Genomic DNA, 22,982 nt, shown 5'->3' with positions numbered 1-22,982 from the left:
TAAGATATTGCTCATGTAATAAATCAAACACAGTGGCACCCTGCCCACCTCTTTCCATTTTTGTAAATGCTCCCTTATATACATTTACTTCTATGTATGACATGAATATCCATTCAGAAGTTCAGAATGTTTGCCTAGTAGCTTTCTCAGCCATTTTAATGGGCTTGGCACCATTTCTTTCTTTTGAACCAATATTTCAACGAGGTAAGGTGTGTCTTTAGTCTGCTCGAAATTTCATATTTTTTTAGACTAAAATACATCTTAGTTACTAAGCTTGATAAATTATAGTAGAATTCTATGGTATTGATATTGTAATTTATGATTTTTTAGGTATTCAAATGTACAGACCAAAAATCAGTTTTATGTTATTTGGTAAGGTAACATGAGTGCATGTGAGTTTGATCATAGAATTGTTTATATTAGTGAATGTGTTCAATGATCCCTTATTTTTAATAAGAAACCTTTAGGAATAGATAATAGTCATAAAAAAGTTAAATATCTCTTTGAATTTAATGCTGTTCCTAAGATGTTAATTTCAGGTAGATTTGTAAGTTATCAGTTGTTGTTTTTAAAATAACTAAAATATCTGTGCTTATCTTTACCCAACTTCAAAATGGCCTTAAAAAAACAATTTGTGATAAATGAAAAACTTTGCTTGGCCTAGCATGAGTTGAGTCATGTTAATATAAAATTGTTTTTTAAATGTACAACGATGGCTTTGGTGTTTTTATTCTAGTAGCATAAATATAATCATTCATGTCTCTGTCTTCTTAGAAGGACACACCTAAACTCATTATATTTTTTACACGTTTGAACTACTTTGAAATAATAAAAACTGTGATGAATGGGACTGAGTTTTATATCCATAAACTATGTAATATAGTGTGTTAATAGTATAATTCCTCCACAAAAATAACACAGGTCATCAAATTTGTTTCCTAAAAATGATCTTACTGGGTTTAATGTCATTTAGATGACTGAATCATAAATATTATTGTATCCATGCAAACTTGACAACAGCCATTGATTTTGAGATGGGAGTGGAGGAAGTTTTTGAGTACAAACTGGATTGTTATTTCTGTACAGTGCTTTTTGTTTAAAATCATGTCAAGACATCTGTATAGTAGTAATGGGAGTTGTTGCAGTCTTATAAACACAACTATGACACAACTAATTTTCATTCTCACATTCTAGATGCCTTTTAGAGCTTTCTGGACACACTGTATGTCTTTCTTGTAAATTTCAACTCTTTATTTATTGTTTATATAATAGTACCAGAGGATATACCCAGCTTCATTAGAATGTAATTTTCATGTTATGCTAGATAAAATCAGTTTGTTTCTATTTCAACATTGTGTCTTTACATAGATTTCATTTTATTGCATTAATCCTTCAATTCTCTGCAGACTCTAATTCTTCTAAAAGCTATCCCAACATTTGGAGAAAATCCATAACTAATTCATATGTTTCTTTGTGATCTATAAATGAACCTCTTTGTACATGACCATGATTTCAGTTAGGATTAATACTGCCAGCATTGGTGTTTTCACTTGGAGCAATCGAGTATGTTACTGATGGTCAGTGTGTTTTCTAAAACAGCTGTGAAATAGCAGTGGACAGATAATGCTACTCTAAACAGAATTTAATGGACCTCCAGTGCCAGTTTCACAGAGTACCTCATTATAGATATAATCACACTGTCATTTCATGTATGTATTGAATATATTTTAAATAATCCACCCTCCTCCTTTATGATCACTAATGTTGGGGGTTCCACTGCTGTGACACAGTAATCAAACAATATTGTGTCGAAACAAAACAATCTTAATAGCCAGTGCTGTCATGATATAGAAAAAAAGTAACATTCACTTGTCTTTACAGCTTTGGTGAACATCCAGTGGTGAGTAACTTGTTTAATGCTCAAGATAATTGGGATGGATTGCTACTCTTTCTAATCTTCCCAGTTCTTCACTTATCGTTCTCAGCATTATTAGCATAAGTGATTTTTTTCTTTAATGAAAATCACAAAAGGGAAAAAGTTGTGTAATAGCTTGATCTAGGTCATCAAAATATTTTTTTTTATTATTTGTGGTATTCTCAGCAATAACTATGACTGTGACACAGTAACCAAAAAATATCTTTTAAAAACAAAACAATTTTAATAGCCAGTGCTGTCATGATATAGAAAAAAAGCTACATTCACTTGGCTTTGCAGCTTTTGTGAACATCCAGTGCTGAGTAACTTATTTAATGCTTAAGATAATTTGGATGGATTGCTACTCATGATCTTTCCAGTTCTTCACTTATCATTCTCAGCATTATTAGCATAAGTGATTTTTTATTTTACTTTAATGAAAATCAGACAAAGGAAAAATGTGTAATAGCTTTATCTAGGTCATAGCATCAAAATATTTCTTTTCTTTTTTTGCGGTATTCTCAGCAAATAACTATGACTGAACAGGTCAAATAAATTTGACCAGCTGCAAGTCAAGAAAATATGTAAATAAATAATAAACACTTTTTTTCTTTTCATTATTTCAGTGTTTTAATATAATTTAATGCAAGATCATAATTTGAATTACAAAATTAATTATCAGACAAGACTAAAGAACTTTAAGAAAATAGAAAAATGTTTTTCTAGTTTTTGAAAAAAGTGTCATTTCTATGAAGAATTCTCTAAGTTAGATGGTATTTATTATTTTGAAAATTAAGTAACCACAGGTTATTCTGAGTACAAATTTCTTAATTAATTTTTTAGGAGGGGTGAATTTTAAACAGTAGAAGGAGTAGCTGTTATTTTAATCATATGCTGATTAGATGTTTTTGTTGATCACAAAATTAGGAAAAACTTGAGAAATTTAGTAAGTAGTGTTAATGAATTTTTGAACTTTTTATTTTAGCTGCAGCACAGCTGCTCATAAAACAGCTTTGAGTGTTGGTTTTTTTTGTTTTTTTTCAAGTACAAACTTTTAGCTCATAGCTCCATCTAATTACAGTTTTTGATTCAGGAGGTCAAACCCTTTCAATTGATGTGCTTGACCAGGCCCAAGGTCTCACAGATTAATTTACTCTAATCCTACCTAAAAGAATTTCAATTTGAGGGTAGGTTGGTAGAGATCCTGGTGAGTAATAAAATTGGATTGGGTATACATGCATCCCACGCTTGATATTGCTGCCATATAAAAATATAGCTAATAAAAAGAAAAAAAAAAGGTTAACTTACTCTAATCCCACCTAGAAGAATTTCAAGTACTCCAGCTATTGAAGATACCCTCTTGTTTTCTTTTTGACAAATTCTGTTCAGCTCTTAGTAGGTATTGCACCAAATTACCATAACTAAATTTTTAGAAATCATTAAGTTTGGTTATATCTACTTGTCTTTTAAATTTAAAACTTAAGTAAGTGGATTTTAATACTTTTAGATTTAAAGTATTTCAATTTTATAACTGCACACACATTGTGCCTTATATGTGTAAAAATCATATATATTGTTAGAAGAAAAGTTAGTATTTGTACTAACAGTTCTGTTCTTACAAATTACTAAATGTAAGGATAACTTCCAACTTTTATTTTTCTTGAACTTTATGATCACATACTTTGCCTTTTTTCATGCCTGATTGAATTGTTGTAGTTGTAAAACCATTGACATACTGGATAGTTTACTATCATTAAACCTGTGCATTTGTGGATGGTTTTCCTTGAATAATGTCTTATCTCATTTTAGGCATATGGAGTATTCCTTGCTGAACTTTTCTCCATATTACCAGCTAATTCCTGTTTTTCCAATGTCTGGTTAGCCCTTTGTTGTTTTTGATCTGGTTGGGCTCTAAGGCTCATCCTTAGAGTATTGTCTCCTTGACTTATTAGCAGCTGTTGATTCTTCACAATCTCATCTGTAATGGCCATGTTCTCCATACCTGTAATAGTTCTATCTTTCTGGTATCCTTGGGAGTAATTGTTATTGATACAGGCTTTTGTCTGCAGTTCCTGGCCATAATTCCTTTTAAGGCACACTTAAAGTGCCTATTGTTTTGTGGTTTATTTCCTCTATTCAGTGTAACTAGTTGTATAACTAATCTTTTCTATTCTTGTAGACAATCATAAGAGGGAGTTGATGTTTTAATACCATTTGATCTGTTAATCCTGTAACTTCTATATAGTACTTTTAGTAGTTTATCTGTGGCTTTAATGGATTACAGTGCCTTTAGAGATGTACACCTACTTTGTTTCAGCCTAATTCTCATCTGTTGTGGTGCCTATAAATTGCTTCCAAACATAGTGCCATCATAAGCCATTTTGATATGTATTAATATGACCATTAAACATTAATTTAGGGCCAGATTTAAATCATCAAGCCATGGTTGGGATGACGAGAACAGAAGACAGTGTAGAATAAAATTACCTATAGTCTGATTGCAGTATATAACAGATACTCCTTTATACTGAATTTCATTGAAATGTCTTTAAAATGCTATTTTTCTGGGAAGACGTGGTCATAATTTTTTTATACATATATTTAATTCCAAATTCTTAAATACTTCTAATTTGTTTCAGCATTAATTGTGGATTTATCTTGTTATTTTAGACAAATTTATGTGAGCTGTGTTAGGAATATGTGTAATTGTCTTAATGATAGTTAATCTTACATTGGTGCAATTGTACTTTTTTAAGCTGATTTTGTTTACATTTTCTCAAATAACTTTCGTCTAAATTTACTATTTATAATTTTGACCCTATACTGGTAATTGGATTATGTGTTATTATATGGAGTCTTTTTAATTTAGTTTGCTAAAATTGAGCAATTGTACAATGATAATGTTTGAAAATTTAGTATACTATATTGTATGCAAGAGTGTAGAATTTTTATCTCATGCTGCTAACTAGTTAGTTCCTACGTGACTGATATAATAAGCATTTGGTTATCATTTGTAACATCATTTATTCAGTATTTTGCTGTGAACCACTTGAACACTGTTTTGTTGTTTTTCAAGATTTGTAGCACATACTGTGGAGGCAATTAGAAAATTTGGCAATAAAGCTAGAAAAATTGGTCATCACAAATCAGATTCAGAAGAAATAATGTGGCACTTTATAAATAATTCTGCATCTTTTTTCTTCACTCTTAGTATCAATTCTAGTGATACTACATAAATATATCAAGTTCTTGGTTTTTAGTTACTTAAGGTAGAGTTTGTATTTGATAACAGATTTTAAAACATAAAAGCTTTTGACCTTTTTGAAACTGTTTTGTAAAATTAATGTTTCATAGTAAGGAATATGGAAGAAGTATAGTTTAGAGATATAAGTACAGTTTAAAAAATGCATGGCCAGATTTTCTTTTACATGTATTATCTTGTGATTGTTACTTAATTAGATACAATCCTTAATAATTTCTTTAACTTTCCACAGGTTCCATATCACTTTTGTTGATATACATTATAAAGTTGAATTATTCAAAATATGTACTCTTAAAAACAGGAGAAAAACCTATTTTGCATATAAATTGTTGTCTTTACGGTTTTTTCTTACAGTATTTGTGTATTAACTTTAAGATAGCAAAATATAATAATAATAAAAGTACATTAAATACTCTGTTTATAACTGTTCATATGTTTTATTACATACCTTTGTACCTGTCAAACATTAAACAGCTGACCTCTTTACCCACTGTTAACCAAGTTTTCTTTTTCGGCATATTGAATTATTATAATTTTGCTTTATTATACACAGATAACTGGAAATTGTTTGTTTAGTTGGATATTCTATTAAATATTAAAATAGATGTGATATGAAACTAAGCACTTGAATGAGTTGACATTGTCATTAATGATAGATATGTGTAGTGACTTACTATTGTAAGACTTGCTATGTGCAAAGTGTAAATAAGAAAAAAAGGTTTGTTAAACATGTATGTCTAAGATATAAAGACTAGCTACTTCTTATACTGAAGACTTAATAAACCCTTATAGATAAAAATGAAATTTATACACATTTTGTTGGAAAAGTAAAAAAAAAAAAAACATTTTATTATATGATTTCCCTGTATCTTTACCTTTATTCATTTGTAATCTGAGGTTGCTTTTTTTCTAGATTAAATGGAAAGCAGAAAAAGCGGATCCTTTAAATGGTGGCTACACATATGAATTTCTCCACAAAGTTTTCAATAAGGTAAAAATTATGTTTTTCTTTCTGAATTATTTATACCAGGTTTTGAATACACATATTATAGTGATGTATAAATAGAATGTTGTTGTTTTTCTGGTTAAGTAGAGTCACAAAATAACATATGAAAGAAAAGTACATTGATGTTAACAGCATTATCCTTTATGTTAATAAATATTAATGAAATATGCATTCATAATACTTGAACAATCTGTAGATTACATTGTAATATCTATAATATTTGGTAATATAATATTTACCCCTATATAACAATTATTTAAAAGTCCTTGACACTTTTGTATCCTAAAATTTAAGCCTAGTCTGAATACTTCAGATGATGCTCATGAAAAGAAAAACACTTAGAAATGTTGTTGATGTTAATGTTAAGACAATACAGCAGGCTAAATAAAAGCATGCTTTTACCTATTTAATACACAGGTGTAGGCAGAACTTGTTATCCATTTTTAAATACTCAAAAGTCTGGAAATTTAAGAATTTTTACCCAAGTGACTTGAATTCTGGTGAAGTATATGCAGTTCATAGCTTTGAAAGTTAATAATTATAATACTAAGAAGTAAGTATTAAGTAAAAGAACTTCTCATATTTTTGTAAAACAGGCTGCTAGATTTTCTCAACCATATTTCACAATATTTACATTTGTCTCTTTGTCAAGATTATGAGTTTGAAGAAATTCTTAATATAGTATTCTCCCAGAATTAATAGAAACTTTAGCAAATAAGAAGTAAGCTTAATACAAGCACTGCTTATATAGGCATTTGAAGTGTTTTTGTGTTGCAGTGTAGAAACCTTTCCATAAAGGAATGCTGTGTGTTAAAAGATAAATGCTTTGAAGATATTTTGTATGTAAAACATTACATAATAATTTTAACATTTTATTTTTCATTTTCATGTTCTCACTTCTAATGACTCTTTCTACACGGGCTCGGGTTGAATTGACCAACCATTTGACCACTTTGTACTCATTGAAAGTCTTGATACTACTAACTTTTAATATAGTATGAGTATCTACAGAAAATTTAGCAGACTTTCAGTAAAAATTACCAGTCTTTCACATAAAAAATAAGATTTTTAGTGAAGTATTTTTGATAAACTAAAAAAGCTGTGTTAGTCTTTCTTTTTTTGACTAGTTTGAGTGAAAAGTGATTTTCATATTAAGATTAAAAATACTTTTCTTCATCTCAAAAATCTCAAATTTCATTTGTGTAATCTCTAAAACCTTCTAAATACATTTTAAACATTTGTTTTTAGTAAAACTTTATATTCTATCTGTTATTTTTTCTACACTAAATCTATAAAAGGTTGGTCTATTTGACTAACCTCATAACCAAAACAAGTCTTAATAAATCTAAATCACCCTTTTATTCTTTCTCTAATGACTTGATATTGTAACATGAAACTATATTTGTTTATTCTAAGTTGCTTTAAACTCATAACAGTGTACATCTATTTATAATTAAATTTTATTATTTTATTGCTCTTTAAACCAATGTCTAACTACTATTCTACCATTATGAGTTGTAAATCACTTGGAGAATGTGGGAATCACATTATGCTATCAAATTACATTACCCATGAGCATAATTCTGAGCTGCTCACGTGCATGCCTCATGAAAATTTTTATTGTATTATTATTTTATTTATTTTACCTAATCTAACCTTGACTAATCTAAAGATATTCCTATTGTTACATTTTAGATACTTTTATAATAATAAATAAAAAATACACACAAAAAATAAGAAATAAAGCACCTATCTGAACCTTCTTTTTTTTATTGCTGTCCACTATTGATGACACTTAATCCTACTTTTTTATACTAATGGTAGTTGTGTAATAAGTAATTTTTTTATTTAAATAATGGACCAAAAAACATAAAATAATAACATGCAAAAATCAGACAATGTCTTATAACTATCACAATTTCTCTGGCTTTCTAACTATGTGATAAGAGCCATTACAAATTCATCCAAGCTAGTTGGTATCTTTCCTGTGGGAACAGAGCTTGTACTAAAAGAGAAATTGACAATTCTCTGTTCAGAACAAAATGTAATATGAAATGCCATTTGATAGATGAAAACCTTGGCTTATTGGAGAGGTGCTGAATATATTAGAGAAGAGTGGATGCCTAGAGTAAAATGTCACATTTCTCACACTAGGGTAAATTCAAGAGTATTTTAAATATTGCCTTATAAAAATAAGAACTCAACTCTTATGTACTGTTAAAACATGGATTATTAGCTATGAATTTATGCTATACTAATTGGTATAACATTTACAAAAAATAATTTAATTATATTTTGAATGTAAGTCACTAAAAACCTTGTGACATGTGCAGTAAAGGATGCCCATTGTAAGGGGGTTAGATGTAAATATTTTAGAAAGCAGAAAAACAGTTTAGTTAAGAAACAAACTTAAACATAAGTTACTGATTTGAGTTAGCAACATTAAGAGAGGTTTGAAAAGTGAATTGTATTGAATATACTTGTTATGTGTAAGAAGATTGATTCTGGATTTTCTATTAGTTTTTTAAGTTGTAATGATAAATAAAGAAGTTACTTGTTTCAAAAGTATATATATATTGATTCTAATAAAAATTATTCAGAACTTCTAAATATATCTAAATCTAGATATGTTTGATATCATACTTAAAGCATTTGTTACAAAAATAATTTCAGTGAAACAGAAGTATTAAGCTAGTTGGCTATGAGTTTATGAAACTTGACTTTACTGTAAAATTGTTACTTATCTACTATGCAATATATAGAAAATTTGAGAAAATACATTGTTTGAATGTATTGTTTCATACTCTTGTTATAGGAGAAACAGTTTACCTGAAAAATATTTTTTGAGCTTTGCATTCACATTTTCTGGTAAAATATTGAATCGTACAGAAAAAAAACTTGAAAACATAATCTGTGAGAATAAACAACAAACAATGAAGGAGAATTAAATTAATTTGAACAAAGCATCATACCCCTCGAGACAGTTTGATTATTCACAATAGTTTTATATATGTATATACATTTACACTATTTACATATAATATTACAAAATATTAACCAGGCAAAAGTAATGTGTTTTCTAACTCTTTTTACTATGGGCTCAGTAAGTGTATGTTCATGGAATTTTGTAGATTATCAGTAAACATTACAAGGCTTTTGTATGCAAAATACCAGATTTTATATATTAGGTTTTTTAATGTTTTTTTTGTGCATTTTTTCTTTTTGAATGTTCACTATCCAACATGCAAAGTAATTTTGATTTTAAGATTAAAAATACTTTTATGCATCAGGAAAATTTCAAATTTCACATGCAAAATCTTTATAAGCTACAGATAATTATCAAACATTTTTTCTTTTAGAAAAAAACTTTATATTTTATCTGTTATTTTCACTATTGTATCTTTGTACAGGTTTGGTTGATTTGACAGACCTCATAACCACCATAAAAAAAATTAGGAAACAGATATAAATTATGCTTTTATCATTCTAGAATAACTACAGATTATAACACGAAAACACAATGTTTAGTGTAAATAGCTTAAATATCATAACATTATACATCTATATATATATATATATTATTTTTTTTTTTTGACCTTTCAGCCGTGCCTGACTAACAATACAGATATTGCAATGATGCAGCAAATGTGCACTCATGTTACTGTATCCAAGAATATAAAACTGACCTTCAGTCTTTACAAAGTGACTTGTCTTGGCTGTGTTCTAGTGGACCAGTATTTGTAAAATACAATCACATTTCAATTATAATACATTATATGTGTATATACATTATCACTATTTAAATATAAGTTCTTAAATTTCAGATATTTTTCTTAAAACATAGAACAGTAAATAAAAAATATAGAAAACAATTATCTCTTCTAGTTATAAACTATGTACTTGTTTGCTGCTTGCCATAAGTTGCTTAGCCTTATCAGATTTTGCTCATGGAGGATGTAAAATACTTTATATATGCATTTTGAAATAACAAAAAATAATCAATTACCATACCAATACTACAGAATTTCACTATAACTTATCAAGCTTAGGAATTAAGCTGTATTTGGGTCTAAAAAATTTGATTTTTGACCTCACTAGTATCTTACCTTACCATTTGGAATCTAGCATGAAAAGAAAGAGTTTTCCAAGCAAATACTTCACAGAGGCTGAGAAAACCACTATGGGGACATTCTGAGCTTTTTATTGGTTATACACACATCCTTGTGTGAAGCAGGTGTATGTAAGCAAGTAGTTTCAAAAATGCAAGAGGTGGGCAGATTTACCTTGGTTGATTCAATAAATATATTAATTTCTCAGAAAATAAACAAAACAGAGGGTTCTTATCTTATATTCTAGCTTGTCAATATCAGTAATTTAAGTATCTGAATCATAAAGTACTATAGATTTTCTATTTGGACATCACAAACATCTAATTTGAACCAATTCTGCATTCAACATACCATGTGATGCACAAAGATTAATATTTAGGGTGTTGTTTTTTATTCACTTTTTAATTAAGAAATGAAATAATGTATAATACTAAAATTTAAATTTTAATCTACAATTCAATGCTAAACTTATTAACATACATTTGTAAAATAGTAGTTCAATAAAATTTTGAATGTTAGTTTATGAACTTAATGACCTGGCTTTTGACCCTCTGATCACAGGAAGACCAATGTTGGTAGGGTTAAAACAGTTATTTTAATTAACAAGTCTTGGGAACAAGATTGTGGCAAATGACAAGAGTAAAGTTCTATACAAGTTATGTTAAGCCATTTAAATAGGTATAGATATTAGAATAGTTTGTTTGTTTGTTTGTTTTTTATTAAGCATAAAGCTTACTAAATAGGCTCACTGCAGATATTAAAACCTGATTTTAAACCCTCAAACTTAACATAATTCACCATAAGTATTCTCTACATATATAATTTTAAAATTAAGGCCCCTCTCTTACATTTGTAACTCTTTTGTAGAAGTATTTAAATATTTTCTAACCTATATGTATATTTTCTAAAGGTATTAACTAAAAAAAGAAAGTTTCATAAAGTCACTCATTGGTCAAGAATTAAAGATATTTTGTTTGTGTCCAAGTATATTTTATATACAGTATTTGATCATATTGACTTTCTGAATGTTGCTTAGTATGGCAAAATGACAAATACCTTGCTTTACAATAAACTTGCAAATTTAAATAGGTAAGTTCAAGCAAAATGGTAATAAAACTAAATTTCCAAAAATTGGGAGAATAAGGTATTATATATATATCTATCTGCTAAATAATTATCATGGAAAAGATAGCTGTTATCAAAGGTTGACTATGTATGTGTGTAAACACACTATAGTTTATATACTAAAATGGCTGTCAGGTTTTACTTATATGTGTGGGTGGGAATCTTTATGGTAAGTGACTGTGACTTGTTAGCGATAAGTTTCAGCAATAAATGGACAGCACACAATCCACTTGTTTTAAAATAATGCTTTTTTTGGGTCAAAAGTCCACTTAGGCTGGTTCAATTATTTTAGAACCCAATTGACAAGACAAATTATTCTTCTCTACATATATTATTTTAAAGATAAAAAGCCCCTTTCTTACATTTGTAACTCTTTTTGTCCTGATTTGTAGACTTTCTGGCATTCTAAGGATCGGCTTATCTTGTTACCCAATCAATAAGTTGCCATTGTACACACTTTATGGCTAAACTTACAATTACATTCTAGATCTATTTCACTGTCACTCTCACTAACTTTGTCTGACTTCCACTAACTTGGTCACCTATATACATATATTGCCCAACTGAGGCCTAGAACTTTCTACAATCTACAAGACCTTATGATGTAACAACCTGAAAAATTCAGAAGGTTTGAGTAAAATGACATCAATTCACAACAATTGAAACACACAACAAATAATTTTTAAAACGTAAGCAAACTGGCCATAACTATCACTTCCAAAAATAACTTACTTTAATGCTCACACAATATAAACTAAGTAATACTCTGATATTAAAGTTCAATGAACAGTTGTGTATATCTAACAATAACATTTGTAGTCCCCTTGATGACTTCAATATGGAACCAGCAGTTTTGGAGATACAATGCCCACCTTGTGACCCTCGCACTGTTGATTTTCACCTTTAGATGTATTGCAAGCAGCTGATGGTCCATCTGGATGATGAACTGTTTACTATAAAGGTAATTCTGGAACTTCCGGATGGCAAATATGATGGCTAGACTCTTGTTTGATCCAGAATAGTTATTCTCACTACTCAACAGCTTTTTCCTTGCATATATTTCTGGAAACAGTCCATCTTCCTGTTCTTGTAGGAATACTGCTCCAATTCCAACATCTGATGCATCAGCCTGAAGGATGAAGGGTTTGTTGAAGTTTGGCATTCTAAGGATTGGTGAACTTCCTAACGTGTTCTTCAACATGTTTCTTCACATACAAAGAATATTTATGGAGATATATATAGTAAGAACATAGAAACAGATATCATGCATTGATAATTTGCTAATATTTCATTTATCTAAGCAATCAGCAATTACTCAATCAATCAACCAAATAAGAAAACAATTTTGGCATAACAATTTCTTATCAATGTTGTCAAACACCTTCCATGAAAATTCGTAAGTGCTTAAAATTTTATGTGCACAATGAACAAAGATCCTTGCAAAGTTTGTTTTAAACACAGTTTTATATATTATGTAAAATTTGCATAAAGGCCAGTAAATATTTTTATATGGGAAGTTTCATATTCCAAGTTACTAGTTAAAGTATGAAATAATGTGTCTAAAAGTGCAAATGTATGAACTTGCTGATATTTATTAGTAAATTTGATACTACTATGTTTGCTGTTTAAATGCTTAAAAAATTGAGGTGCTGATATTATAACCCACTTCTGTGCACAGATTAGCTATCTTCCTCTGCCAAAGAGATTTGCATGCCACTAACCATGAGGCAATTCCCATCTAATTTCATGTGATTTTGCTTGAATTATGCTACTGCATAATAACACATCATTATGCGACAAAAGGCCTCCATCAAAAGAATAGTGACACACCTCCATATACACTTACTCCCCCTATGCATTTGCACTAGTGAATCTTCTTTTTTTTTCTTAACACTACAGAGCACAGGTGTGATATAATTTCACTTCTGTATTAAACTTATTGAAATTCGCTTCACCTATGGTTTTCATTTCCTTCAGCTTTTGTTTGAAAAGTTTTCAAATTTTTATCATCAATTCTCAACTTATACTGATTTATACTTAGTTCTTAGTGTGGGACATTGTTTACACTTAACCCTTATTTCTTCTGTAGTTTTATGGAAGCTCATTGACCCTTTTGAGATGGGTATTGGGTGAAAGGCCATGTCATCTCGTTTGTTAACTCGCATTTAAAATTGTATTTAGCTACTATTTCATGAATTTATGTCAATAACTTTGGTATCAAACTGTAGATTATAATTCAAATGTTAGTAGTATACGTTACTCAATTTCTTAATTTAAAAGTAAATATTAAAAACACAGATAACATCAATTTTTGTGTGTCACGTGGTATGTTGAATGCAGCACTGGTTCAAATCAGATATGTATGAAGTCAAAATACTAAGTCTCTAGTTTTGTATGAATTAGAAACTCAAATTACCAATATTGACTAGCAAGAATATAAAATATGAACGTCTTATCATTTCTATTTGCTAAGATATTGCTCATGTAATAAATCGAACACAGTGTCACCCCACCCACCTCTTTCCAATTTTGGAAATGCTCCATTATATACACTTACTTCTGTATATGACATGAATAACCAATTGAAAGCTCAGAATATCTTCTCCCTTGTGACTCAGTCATTTTCAAATATAAAATCATTATATCTTTCTTTTGATACAAGATGGCATAGAGGTAAGTCGAGTCTTTAGTCTGCTTGAAATTTCATGCTTTTTTTAGACCTAAATACAGCCTTGTTAGTAAAATTGATAAATTATGATTGAGTTCTGTGGTATCAATATAGTAATTTATGATTCTTTTGTTATTCAAATGTATATATAAAACCTTAAAAAACAATTTTGTTACATATACTTCACATGCAAAATTTTTAAAGGCTTAGCAATCTATGTCAAGCAGCAACTGAGTACAAAAGTGGTAACCAGAATAAATAATTCTTTGTTTAACTTCTTCATTTACTGTTCTATGTTTTAAGAAAAATAAGTTTAAAAACTTGCTTCAAAATAGTAATAATCTATGTACATATATAATGTATAATAATTGAAATGTGACTGTATTTTACAAAATACTAGTCTACTAAAACACAGCCAAGGCAGGTTACTTTGTAAAGACCAAAGGTCGCTTTTATGTTATTGGATAGGGTAACATGAGTATACGTGTGTCACATCATTGTAACTTCTGTATTGTTAGCCAGGCATAGCTAAAAGGTCAATATGATAAAAATAATAAATATATGTAAATGTATAATGTTATGAAACTTAAGCTATTTAGGCTAAACATTTATGTTTTCCTGTTATAATTTGTGTTCATTCTAGAATGAAAGAGGCATAACTTGTATTTATTTCCTAATTTTTTATTTGGTTATTAGATTGGACAAATCTTATGCATACTAAAGCATTTTCATTTTTATTGATAATCTGCCAGATTTCGTTAACATTCGCTTACAAATTTAAAAGTTATAGCATGAAAACTATAACAAGCACAAAGTGGTTACGAGATCAGTCCCAGGGACCGAGTGCTAAAAGAGTTAACTGTCTTGGTCATTGCAGGTGTTTTGAGATCAAAGTCCTTTGTCACACTCACTTAGTATTGGGTACTTTTGAGCCTTTTTTACCTTTTCTTGTCCCAACTGACTTCAGCCTATCTTCTTCACCTATGAGCTATGACATATCTGGCCATCAGATTTTACACTTCTTTTCTACCTACATGAGAGGTTCTTTCAAATTTGGTAAATCTGGATTTCTTTGGGGCATGCTATCACGTATCTCCTACAGTGAATCTTGTGAGCTCAGTGTTTTGTTTCTTGGGGTCCTTTGTCCTCTTTTGTGAGCTCCTCCTCAAGTAATTATCATAGTGACTGGACCATGTGTGTACTACTTCCTGTATTCCCTTACCACATCACAACTATATTTCTTCCTTCTTTGATGCTTATCTGTCTCTGATTGAGGTACATTTTTCAACAAGGAAAGGACTTCAGGCTTTTTGATGCTGGAGTTCATTCCACATCAATGTGCTTGACCTTCTCACTCATCATTGGCCATGTTCCAATTTCTGCTGTAACTGATAATTGAGTTGATCTATTCAATTCAGCCGATTCCATGGCCTTTTCCTTCTCAAGCCATACTTATGACTCCTATTCCAGGAACATTTTGTTTTGGGTATTGACCTTACACTTGTGTGCCTATTCATATCTTTGGCCAGAAGCTTCAATTTTGGTAGTGGACTGCCTCTCTCAACCAGTCTGTATTCTATCAGTGGAGTTGATTGTACGCCCCAGATTTTCTATGGGGTTTACACTTGGTTGGACTCGTCCATCTTGGATGATTATGCCATCCTTCTCAACTCCAGGTTTCGTCTTTTATGAACGTCTATTCCTAATTATTTGGCTTTATCAATTTCTCAGCCAGGCCTGATCTTACCTCTTTCTATATAACTATTCCATTATTAGTGCCTTACTGCCTTAGCCTTGGTTCACTTGATATTTGGACTCTTTTCTATTCCCATTATCCCCCCCTCTATCTCGTGATTTTCACTTTCACACTCCCCATTCTTCATAGAAGGATATCCTTTCTCCAACATCATGCATGATATTTGTCCAATCTGTCACCTATCAGGCCATATTTTCCAGTAATGTGGCACTATTCTCATCACATTCTTGTTGGCATTCCATTATATTTGTCTATTACCATCTGTGGCAGGTCTTTTATCATTGCTCCTTCTGCCATCACTCTTTCAGGCAGTAATTCTATGCACCACCTTTCTGGGGTCTGGCATGGCCTGGTTGTTAGGGTGCTTGAGTTGCATTCTGTGGGTCACAGGTTTGAATCCCCATCATGCTGAACATGCTCACTATAATGTGTTGGTCAATCCCATTGTTTGTTGGTAAAAGAGTAGCCCAAGAGTTGGCGGTGGGTGGTGTCTTCCCTCCAGTCTACCCCTGTGCTCTCAGTTTTATTCTTCTCCCTTATTTTCCTCAAGCCTCCTCACCAAACTCCCTTGCCTGACTGAGACTTTAACCCTTTTGCTACAGATGTGGGTCAGAGGGCATATCATCACATCTGTAGACTTACATTCAACATTTTATTGAATTACAATTTTATAAATGTATGTCAATAAGTTTGGTATCAAACTGTAGTTTATAATTCGAGTTTTAATATTATACATTAGTTAACTTAGAAGTAAATATTAAAACAAAATTCCTAAACATTGATTTTTATATATCACATGGTATGGGGAATGCAGCTTTGGTTCAAATCAGATGTTTGTGATGTCCAAGTACAAAGTCTACAGTTTCTTACAAATTAGAAACTCAAATTAATGATATTAACAAGCTAGAATATAAAATAAGAACCTCCTATATTTTCTAATTTCTGAGATATCACTGTATTTAGTGAATCAACCAAGGTGGCTCCATTGACCTCTTCCATTTTTGGAAATGCTTGCTTACGTACACTTATTTTGCTCTATGATGTGTTTATAACCAGTCGAAAACTGAGAATGTCCCCTACATAGTTTTTTTCAGCCTTTACAAAGTGTTTATGCGGGAAAATGTTCCTTTTTATGGTAGAATCGAAACAAAGAGGTAAGAGATAATGGAGCTCAAATATCATCTTTTTTAAACCCCAAAACCCTGATAAATTGTAGGGGAAAGTCTGTGATATTGATATAATAGTTGTTGTTTTTTGTTGTTTGTTTAAAATGCATATATAAAACAAAAATATATTGATTTTCATTCTCATATACAAAATTTGACGAGGCTTAGCAAATTATGATAAGTGACAAGTACAAACTTTATAAGTAGAAGAGATCATTTTCTATTTTTCTTTATTTATGGCTCTATGTTTTAAGAAAAGTAACTGAAATGTGATTATATTCTACAAAATACTGGTTTCGCTAGATAGTAGATAGGTACAGTGGGAATCTCGTTAATCCATTCATGCTCGTCACTAATTAGATGACGAGGCATTTGGCTACCTTATATATATGTATAATGTTGTGAGATTTAAGCTATTGAAAATAAACATTTGTTGTTTTATGTGATAATTTGTAATCATTCTGGAATGGAAAAAGTGCAATTTATATCTATTTTCTAATTTTTTTCTGGCAGTTACAAGGTTGGTTAAAACAACAAAACCCATACAGAGATAAAATAGTGAAAATGATAGATAAAATATAAAGTATTTTCTAAAGGAAAAGTTTGATAATTATCTGGAGGTTATAGAGATTTTCTGATGCATAAAAGTATTTTCAATGTTAAAACTTAATTTAAAAATCTGGTATTTTGTGTATGGAAGCCTTGTAATGTTTACTGATAATCTGCAAAATTTCATGAAGAAATGTATAGATTTTAAAAAGTTACAGTACAACTGCTTTATGATTACTTTGAGGGATACAGCCTGGGTGGAATCCACCCTCTCATAATAAAAGGGTTAATGAGTTTGCATGATCCTGTGCAAGCCCAATTTGAGTTGTTGGCATCTGTACTGTCTTTCTCTCCTGACTTGTTTCCTCCTAATTCTCTCCTACAATTACCATTTTTCCATTTTAGATGCCTCTTGCACCCTCTTCCATTGCACTTATATTTTCTTCACCCCAGTCTGATCCTTTTTTCCTCGGACTTCAACTGCTTGGAAGGTACACTGTACTTCTCTCCTATCTCCCTTCCTTCTATCTTTCAACTATTGGATCATTTGCACCTGCCGTGCCTTCTGTGTCCCCTTGAGCTGTTTGGTGTGCCTTATCATGAATCTCTCCTTTCAGAGGTCCCTGTATTCTTCTGTCCCCACTCTGGGACCCATCTTTTTCCATGGACTTCTTACCTTCTTCCCTTATGAGATGGGTCTGTCAACTCCTCTGTTGACATGTTCATCTTGGGATGTGTATGCTTGCTGACTATTTTTCTTTTCTTTGAATTCGATTCATCACATTTTTTGTTCTCTTACGTCTTTTCTTTAATGACCGACCCTTGGATGAGCTCCTCCAGGCACTCATATGGACTCCCTCCACACATTTATCTCCTTTTCTACACCTTCTGGTTGTTTAATCTTCTGATAGTTTTAAGGCTCTACAGGATGCCATACTTCAGTCACCCTACCATCTTTGAGAAGAATACATACTACTTCTTTTTCAGAGCTTCTTTTTCATTATACAGGATCCCATGAGGTGACTAGTGTTGCCTCCCAGTGTATATTTACTCAAAATCCACATCGAGCCAGGATAATGGAGAGCACTCATACCATCCTCTCTGACTTTACATGTGCCCGCTGTGAGATAAGGTGTTCTGCAAGACCACTTGAGGTAACCTTGTAGTATATGTGTGTGTGTGTATGTATATTTTCAGGTTACTGTTCAGTTCAGACCATACCCATTCCATGGACTATCATTGAAAAAGCCAGCTCATGATTGTTGGCTTTTAATAATAGAACTTTGCATTCACACATTGCAATGTCTCCAGTAGAATATTTTTCTAGACTTACAGGGATCCAGACACCTTCTCCAGGTCTCCCTTACACAAGTTTACCCCACCTTCTTTGAGTGAAGTATAGGAGATTCTTGCCTCCTACCAGTTTCTAGCTACTGATGTAGTGGACCATGGAGAATTCTTGCTTATCGGGATCTAACTACTGGGGCTAGAACAAGGGGTGCCAATGGGGCAGTTGTGACACTATTGGTGTAAGGTGGGTCACCCCACATATAACTTAGATACATCACCTATGCCACATGTGTCCTATTTCTGCAGTGTGAGCCTCTTTAGTAGAGTTGAGGTGTGCAAGCAATAAATGACTGTGCTCTTCTCCTGCAGCCAAAGCCTGTTCAGGATAGTTTATGTGTTCATGAACTACATGTAGACTGATGTTGCATAATAAAGTACCTTCGATTTGCAGACAGTCTATCCGATAAAATCTGTTCAATTGAGTAGAGATGAACACTTACTATATACCAAACCAATAGATATTTATATCTCACATGACCTCCTGCTGCAGCCTCTTTCTGCTCAGTAGAATTGATATGACCATACTCAGTACTGGTCCTTACTACATAACAGATGTGCTCTCCTCCTGCAACTGGTATAAGTCCAATATAATCTGATGGTAGTATTGAGTTGAGTACTCCATACACACTTGTGATGTATCTCTTACATACCCTTCTCTTGCAGCTGTTGTTGGGCCCATAGAGACTGATGGTGTAGTTGAGGTATATAAGTATCCATACTATATACAATAAAGGGCCCTTTTCTTGCAGCTGCACTCAGTCTCGTAGGATCTGATGGTAGAGTTGAGATGAGCATGGATACTTATCAAAAGTGCCCTCCTCCTATAGCTGATTTTCACCCATTGAGTCTGATAGTAGAGTTGAGTTGAACATACAAGGTACAGTCTGAATGAGCCCCAACCACACTACAAATATTGGCTGTCTGATGACTTCTGGCTACATAACAATTCTTCCCATCCCTGTGTCTCAAACTTTGCTCCTATGCCTCTTCCTTTTTCTTATATAAGCAACGAGTATACCGTGGATGAAAAAAAAATGTGGTCTCCCATGGGCATCATTCGGACAATTTCTGAGGGCTGCTAATCAATGTAAATGTTGCACTGGTCTGTCCACCTTATTAAAGTGAGATTCTAGTTAAACTGTGTGGAGAGATAAGTTATTATCTCAGAACTTAACATTTTCCTTCCATAAAATGTATTTCAAACAGATACTTACCTCAACACACAAATTAGTTATCTACCTCAGCACGTCTGCCAAAGAAATTTGTCTGCGACTAACCTTGAAGCATCTGCCACCTAATTTTGCATGATTTTACATGATTTGTGCTACTGCGTGATGATGTCATCATACAACAAACTCCCTCACCAGTGGGAGGATGACTCACCTCCATGTGCACTAACTCCCCCTATGCACTTGCACTCATGGATCTTTATCCTTTGGTGAGACAAGTAATAAAATGTGCACCAGCAGTGGGGAAGATGGATGGGAATGTGTGTGTATAGAGGTGAGTATCTATTGGAAATACATTTTTAGGTAATGAAAATGTTAACTTCTAAGACAATAATTTGTCTCTTCACACAGATTAGCTAGAATCTGAGTACCTAAAGATAGAATAAGGGTCTTCTACATACCTCTATTAATATAATTGTTTAAAAGATTGTAAACAATAATCTTTCACTATCGACAGGTGCCATTACACTTACATTCATAAGCACCCATAAAATGTGTTTGAGGATATTTGTTAGAGCTCTGACCAAGTCCATCATGATATGTGCTGTTTTCTCTTATTTTTACCAAGAAATTAATACTTTTGAATTCAGATCTTGTTATTATTTGTCATCAGAGTTGTAGACTGTCATGTGAAATGGACTCGAGTCACAATTTTTTGACTTGGGACTGGGACAAAATGATTTGCAACTTGACTTGAGACTTGCCCATTAAACTTGTGACATGACTTGAATTTTTCTCAAGCAAACCTTGTCAAACGGATGTTGTGGACATGCTATGCTGTGTTTACATAAGCTCCAAAGTGCATGTGTCTAGGATAGCAACAAATTACTGTATTTGTACATGTACCAGCAAATTTCTACAATCTTAGTGTCAGAGTCCAGAATGGTAAAAATGAACAAAGTCTATGCCCAGAACTCAGCTGCTCACAGTACACATGCCATCGTATACAAGTTGTGAATGAGACGTTAAATTTCGTACTTCTTGGAGAAGTGGTAAATAAATTAGAGAAGAGGGAATGTCTAGGAAAAAAATGTCACATTTCTCACACTAAGGGGAAATTTAGGATGTTTTTTTTTAATAATGTCTTATAAAATTAAGACCTTAAAACTTATGTACTATTAAAATATGGATTATTAGCTACAGTTTTATGCTATACTAATTGGTATAACATGAACAAAATGTAGTTTAAGCTTTGAATGTAAATTTGATGACGAGGAACCACTTATTAGAAAATTTTGAGATGGCTTGACTGGTTAATGAAAAACTTTATTATAAATGTTGACATTTCGACAAGATCATTTCATTCTCATATACAAGTAGTTTACAGACACATGAATACATATACAGTATGGAACAAATAAGTCACATAACCAGAGATTGCTTCACAGCTTCGCAATAAATGCAAAGTTGGGGAATCTATCTTAGTTGAACAAAACAGACCCATCCTAAACCAACACTCAGTGGTTCCAAGATACCTTTACTGAACTGTGAAGCAATCTCTGGTCATGTGACTTCTTTGTTCCACACTGTATATACATTCATGTGTCTGTGAAATACTTGTATATGAGGATGACATAATCTTGTTGAAACATTGCAAATTTATAATAGTGTTCTTCATTGCCCAGTCAAGCCATCTCCAACTTTGAATGTAACTCACTAAAAACTTTGTGACATGCACAGTAAAGGATGCCCATGGCAAGAGGGTGAAATAATATCAAATATCATTGGCTAACCTGCATGTACAGTATACATAGGTAGCTATGCAGTACAAGCTGTATACATTTCTGCACATGAATTCTCTACATTCATTGACTGTATGTGTGTATATATATACACACACACACACACACACACACACATAGTGTATGTGTTCCTAGTTTATGTACTGTCAATTCAACAAGCTGGCAAAATGGTGGCTACAGGAGCTGGTGTGACCCCAAGAGTTATATCATTTGGTTTTAGAGACTATGAGTGTTCTACATCAGAAAGATTTGCTGACTGCAAGACCTTCAAAAATAAGATCACTGATGAGCCAAATACTACTTCAAATTTTGTGTGGCACTTGAAAATCCATGCTGAGAGATGAGTAGCTTTCCCTGTTATCTGTATTTCATCATGTATTGAAAAAGACAACCCAAGCCTAGCCTAGGCTTGTATTACAATGTAAATGAAATTTGCCCAGGTTGAGTATCAAGGTATGATGTAATATTGTCCTAGTTGCTTTGCAATACCAGCATATACTTTAATTATAAGTTAAGATGCACATTTAAAGGCCTGAATTTTACCCCATCCCCCCCCCCCAAAAAAAAACCTTTTCAATTTCAGTTAAGTGTCAGATTTCGAAAAAAGAAGATCGAATTAGCGTGCAAATTAATAAAATGAAGATGACACTGTTGAATTGTAATTTTTGGCATTTAAGAAAAGGTGTAACAATACCCCACCTTCATATTTATATATTTCTTTCATTTGTGGGAGATAATTCTTGTCAGTTGATTAATATACTTGTTATGATGTTGTCTTATCTTGTTGTCACAAGTCACTACAACAAAAACTTGAAGCTTGTTTTTTTAAGTGTTCATAATTCATAAATTAATAATTTCTTGTTGTGTAAATATAAATTATGGTCAATATGATTTATATATATGATTAATATGATTAACCATAATCTTATCATTTGTCCGTGAATACATGCTCAATTTCAGTAGAATTATTAAAAGCACTGTAAAGCTTAAAGGAGCAAAACAAGATTTTTGCTATCAAAATGCATGTAAATCAGACATCAAAATTCAAAGGTCATTTAGATTGACAAAAAAAAAAACTGAAAATTTAGTTCCAACTTTAGTAAAG

The 22,982-nt window shown here is 31.7% G+C and overlaps 1 protein-coding gene across 2 annotated transcripts in view; it reads left to right on the top strand.

The window, feature by feature from the left end:
* The window catches only part of LOC106459448 (dnaJ homolog subfamily C member 17-like), a 154,865-nt gene that overhangs the window by 109,233 nt on the left and 22,650 nt on the right, over nt 1-22,982 (top strand). For both annotated transcript variants that reach the window (XM_013919070.2, XM_013919067.2), the window contains exon 8: nt 6,091-6,168. In XM_013919070.2, the coding sequence (XP_013774524.2) occupies nt 6,091-6,168 (78 nt within the window). The remainder of the gene's footprint in view (nt 1-6,090; nt 6,169-22,982) is intronic.

This window comes from Limulus polyphemus, unplaced genomic scaffold (assembly GCF_000517525.1).
Source record: "Limulus polyphemus unplaced genomic scaffold, Limulus_polyphemus-2.1.2 Scaffold610, whole genome shotgun sequence".
Classification (NCBI taxonomy): domain Eukaryota; kingdom Metazoa; phylum Arthropoda; class Merostomata; order Xiphosura; family Limulidae; genus Limulus; species Limulus polyphemus.
This window is presented reverse-complemented; position numbering and strand designations above follow the sequence as displayed.